General features: G+C 31.4%; 1 protein-coding gene across 1 annotated transcript; it reads left to right on the top strand.

The window, feature by feature from the left end:
• The first annotated feature begins 583 nt into the window (after positions 1 to 583).
• Positions 584 to 1,493, top strand: LOC108344254 (uncharacterized). The gene is made up of 2 exons (XM_017582718.2): positions 584 to 1,267; positions 1,378 to 1,493. Exons 1-2 carry the CDS (start codon positions 584 to 586, stop codon positions 1,468 to 1,470), a joined length of 777 nt encoding a protein of 258 aa, XP_017438207.1. The 3' UTR covers positions 1,471 to 1,493.
• Positions 1,494 to 5,791: the final 4,298 nt, after the last annotated feature.

Below are 5,791 nucleotides of genomic sequence, written 5' to 3' on the forward strand. Positions count from 1 at the left end.
GGAAAATCCAGACAAAGAATTTCTTAGTACAGATTCGTGCAAACAAATGATCCTGCGACCCAAGAATTCAATGGAACGTTATTGTAAGAGACTGAAACTGAAAATGGACGACACAGAGCCCACAGAGTATTTCGTTTGTAACAACCTAGTCAATTGTCGAAGTAAAAGCCCGATCTTAATAAGCATGTTCAAGAATAGAAGATGCAGATGTGGGAAAATGTTGGACAAACCCATTTCTCATGAAAGTAGCTCTTTCATTGATGGTTTTGTTAAGGATGATGATACTTTTTTTATCACGGACGATTTGAAAGTTGTGCCAAACTCATTGAATGCATTTTTTGATCTGTTCAAAAGTTGTGGAATAGAAAGCCCGTCTTCGGTGAATAAAATGACGGTTACTATAACCAAAAATCAGGTTTCTTTTATTTACAAATGTTATACTGCTTTTGGTTTTCGTCATTTCCTATGTGATTATGGTAAGGCTTATGACCTAGGTGGACTGATTTGGACTTGTGACGATTACCTTTGTTGTTTATAATTTTTACAGGTAATAGATCTGCTAAAAAGTTGTTTGAACTCAACAATGACTCTTACAGGTTTGTTCTTAGAAAAACCGAGTATTGAGAAATATAGAAAGGTTGAATTTCCTCCCTTCGATGTGAATGAAAATGATAGCTTCAAAATCAACGTGAAGATAGTGCAGAGAAAATCAAACGGGAAGATAGTGTTTGCTCATGGAAAAGAAGATTTTGCAGACTTTCTTATTAGTTTGCTGAGAATTCCTTTAGGAGGAGTGGTACATTTGATGGAGGGCTTTTCTTGTATGTACAAGAGCATTCTTAATTTAGATCAAAATTATTGGACAGCAGATAATGTAAAGAATAAGCTTGTTGATCCTGGTCTTGTCCCACAGTTCCTAGTAAGTAACAAGCTGTTTCCAATTTTCGGCTCCAAATATTTTTGTTGCACTGAGATCAAATATTCCACCTTTATATATGGAGCAGGTACCGATCCATATTTAACGGCCTGTTTTCTAACACCGAGACATGGAAAAAGTGTCCGAGGATTTACAGATGTGGAATTTGTTGATCCTATATTAAATAGAAAAAATTGTAAAAATATTGTGAAAGGGCCCACAATGTACATGGCAACAGATGATTTAGTTGTGACGCCAATGACGGCAACTTCTGTTATATCTTTACTTGCAACTATGAGCATTCCTTTCAGTGACTTGGAAGAGAAAGAGTTTAGCATTGGCATCAAGGAGGTATAGGAAAGTGAAAAAAGTTAATTATATACATATAAATTTGTGTTCAATATTATCACATTATCTCTGAATATTATGTTATGTGAAGTAAAGTTCGATTGTTGGTGCAGGCTGTTGGAATACTACAAGCATCATTGACATCAAAATCAGCCCTTACAACTGCTCTCTGTCACCTGTTAACCCAAATTAAGCAGGAGAACTAATTAGTAATATTGTTGGATTTGCATTCCTTTTAATTTTAGTTTTGTTTTCTCTTTTACATATATAATACTCTCAATTTAGCTTTGTTTATTAATATTTTCAAATTCATTTACTTCCCTTAATGATAAATTGTTTCATTTTGCCCTTAATAGATTAGAGTTGGATCCACTATGTTTTCTGAATTTATTTCATCATTTACTCAATTAAACTCTATCTTTGGTTTCATCTTTTAACCATATAAGACGCTCCGTGTATGTTCTTTTGAATGTCAAGTTCGTACATGTGTATGTAAATACCTATTCACTTTATAAAATTCATTCTCATATAAAATATTAATCCGTTGAAAAAATCAAAAGATGTTTCTTTGTGAAGTTGTTTTAGAGTAACTATTTTTTTAAGGTAAGTTTTTCCTACGCATTATACAATTTATATATATATATATATTTCCCTCAACATTATTTTTTATATTTAATTATTTTTAATCGAATTTAAATTATAAATGTTAAATAATGACCTATCCCGCAATATTGATTGTAGATATTATGTCTCAAATAATTTAGGTTCATATTTTATTATCGTTATACTTTGTGAAGTTGTTTTAGAGTAACTATTTTTTTAAGGTAAGTTTTTCCTACGCATTATACAATTTATATATATATATATATTTCCCTCAACATTATTTTTTATATTTAATTATTTTTAATCGAATTTAAATTATAAATGTTAAATAATGACCTATCCCGCAATATTGATTGTAGATATTATGTCTCAAATAATTTAGGTTCATATTTTATTATCGTTATACTTTATTATTTTTTAATATAGACTAATAATCATGTTCATATAACACTTGAAACACATACAAATTTTATATTCAAAATTAGATAATAATAGTGGTCATTAGAATGATCCAACCTCTATCATGAAAGTTGAGGATGTCGTTTTAAGATTTATATTTTAAATTTTGTCATCATGAAGGTCTGTTCTTTTGAGGGGATTTGAAGGAGTGGATTTGAGAAGATTTGAACATAATTTTTTTTATAGTTTTTTTGAGTGAATTTAAAAGTAAATGAGATTGAATTAGAAAATAATTTTTTTTAATTTGTCATTTCAATACAATTTTATACTAATTCTTATAAATTTTATTTTCAAATTCACTCTCATTTATCTTAAAATTTGCTCAAAAAAATAACAAAACAATTATCTTCAAATCCTCTTAAATTTCCTCAAATTCTCTCTCTCAAATCCATCAAAAGAATAAGGCCGAAAGTCTTTTTTTCACTCATATGATTGTTTCAAGCATGATTAAGGATGCAGAAAGAAAAAAGGCGAGGTGTGGAGATTTTTGTCTTTCATTGTAACAATACAACCATTATGTTTTTTGTCTTTCATTGTTAGAGATTTTAAACGATACTATGTTATTTCTATATGTATAGTTTTCTTAGGGATGACAATGGGTTGGGTCGGGCACGGATAGTGTCTACCCGCAACCCGACCCGACAAAAAAAAATCCACCCGCTATCCGACTGGTTACCCGCATGGATACCCGCTTAAAAAATATCCGCGGATATTTTAAAACCCGCGGATATCCATGGATACCTGCAAATATTAAAAAATATATATATTTTAATAAATTATTAAAATAATTTAAATAGAATTACAAAAAATATATAAAATATAATATAAATTCAATTTTAATTAAATTTAATCTTGTAAAATATAAATTAATGTTAATTTTAATTAAATTTAACTTAATAAAATATAAATTAAATTTTTATTTTTATTTTTTGCGGGTAGCGGGTATTCGCGGGTACGGATAGTATAATACCCGCACCCGACCCGTTTATAAGCGGGTATTAAAATATCCGCTACCCGCGAGTTGCGGGTAGTAAATATCCGCGGGTATCAACTATCCGTCGTGGATTTTATCCGCGGATATCCACGGGTACGGATTTTTTTGCCATCCCTAAGTTTTCTGTTATAAAACTTTAGTTAATATGTTTCTTCCCTGGAAATAGTGATAATTACATTGTTGTACCCAAAAACAGTAATTGCATTGTTAGAGTTTTTTTTTTGTTATTTATTTCTTTTATATCGGGGCATAACCATTAGAGTGAAAACAGAAACTTATATAATAACAAAAAAACAATAACGGATAGAAACATTTATCAAGGAAAAAATAGTGATCTTAATTAAATAATATGTTTGTAGTAGAAAATGTCGATAATAGAAGACCAGAATAACTTAGCTCACCCTTGTTATTTGCTGACTGAAGTTTGTTACACATCAGATGTCAATATGGTTCAGGAACCTAAAATATACGTAAATGTTAATGTTTACGTATAAATATAAATACTGGAGGAAGATTCTAAGAAAAATATAAATAAGAAAAAATCACCAAAAAGTACAAAATCAATATTCCTTTACAGCTTTGGAGCAGAAAAACCATTGGTTTCAAGAATACCTAGATCACATTAAAATTAAACAAAATAACAATCAAAGTTACCTCCTCCATCGAAGGAGCATGCCAGAGTCTTTTCATAAACTGCTCATGATCAGATAATCAATCCTAGGAGTTGTTGGAGGTGTTCTTGGAAACTTCATATCAACTATTTTAAAAATAAAATCTTCTTAATCTATTATAAAATAATATTGTACTTAGATAAACCAAAAATCATAATTACGAGTTCCTATTTTATCTCTATCAAGTTAAACTAATTATTACTATACCCAAAAATTAATGAAATAAGATTTAAACAAAATTATTAATAAAACCCTAAAATTTATGAACTCCCCCGTAAACTTAAATTCTTCCTTCCTTCGTTCGACATGTACATCATCCTACTCCGGGTTTGCATCTTCTCTCCAAGATTTTCAGCTCCAATTCATACAACTGGTTCTTCTTTGCTTTTACCTGGATTGTTAAACGACCATGCTTATCCTTTAAATATAGTACCTGATTTTTCATAAAAATTGAATTACCTTTTCCAATTATCTGACCCATGCTTAAAATATTGCTCTTCAACTCCAGAACATAATAAACATCCCTAATCTCTCCAACTCGTCCATTAATCTGAATATGTCGAATTGTTCCATGCCCTTTCACAGCCACCTTGGAGTCATCTCCAAAAGACACAAATTTGGCCTCCACCTTGGTGAGTTCATAAAAAAAATTCTCGTTCCCACACATATGATTGCTTGCTCCAGTATCTAGATACCATACCGAGTTGGTAGAAATCTCATCATCCTTCATCTCTTCTTCATCTTCTTCCCTATTTTTATCTAGTTCAATAACGCTAGATGCTTTCTCTTCCTTTTCAGGAGCCGTCTTCTTCAACTCCTCAAGCTCAACCCTCTGTTTATTCATAATTTCATTAGCTTCATCCAGAAGCATCCCTATCCGCTGAATCTCTTCATTTTTTTGTTTGAGTACCTTTTCCATATTTGTCGCACTTTTTATCGAGATCACTTCATCCAATATTGAGACGGAATTTTCCATGTCCACTGTATCCGAGCTCTTTGCCAGCAATAGTTCTTTTACATCTTCTTCTGCATCTTCAGTAACGAGATTCGTCTCCCCCTTTGTCTCGGTCTTGCAATACTTTGCAAACGAGTGTAGGTCAAGTATTACAACTGTGGCAAGTTTGGTCAAGATAGACACTGATTACAAAAGGCATTCGCCATCGAACCAGCCAAAGCATTAGCATTAACAGTTGTTGCGGCAGGGGGAAAGGGCTATATAAACAAATTGGAAACAAAATATTGATTCATTGATAAATATGATAAGTTATATTGTAATTAATTAAAAATATGAGAAACCACAATTATGAAATGAAAGGTATCATACACCACGAGCTTAGTTCTTCACAAAAACTCCATCCTTCTATTGTATCACGAGTGTTAATCAAGATTCCAGACTATCGACATTTAACTGAAATCACTTTAAAAGGTTCCAAAAAACATGTTGTATATATATTAGTCTGTGTTCAAGATAAGATAATACTTGAAATTACTAGGAGTTAAAAGCTGGGTCATCTCTTCGTATAGTTTCTCATTGAAAGTGGAGAAAACTTTTAAATCACCCACTAATATCTACACAGCTTTTTCCTTGTCTTGCCTAATTTAACCGCACCAAAGGGAAAACATGTGAAGTACCACCATCATCAGAAAATCCCTAAGTAATTCCAATTAATAGCTACCTATCAAGGGCTTCCAGATAATTTTCCTTCTTGATTTCAAAGATATATTTTCATGGAGTATCTATTCTCGTCAACGTTAGTAAACCCATTTAAGTAATTCTCAACTTCTTCTCACTCACCAGCC

This window comes from Vigna angularis, chromosome 8 (genome assembly GCF_016808095.1).
Source record: "Vigna angularis cultivar LongXiaoDou No.4 chromosome 8, ASM1680809v1, whole genome shotgun sequence".
In the NCBI taxonomy this organism is placed as follows: domain Eukaryota; kingdom Viridiplantae; phylum Streptophyta; class Magnoliopsida; order Fabales; family Fabaceae; genus Vigna; species Vigna angularis.

Coding starts and splice junctions, on each gene's coding strand:
- LOC108344254 (XM_017582718.2), top strand. CDS start 584: ATGACTCTTACAGGTTTGTTCTTAGAAAAACCGAGTATTGAGAAATAT. Junction 1,268..1,377: donor TTAGCATTGGCATCAAGGAG/GTATAGGAAAGT, acceptor TTGTTGGTGCAG/GCTGTTGGAATACTACAAGC.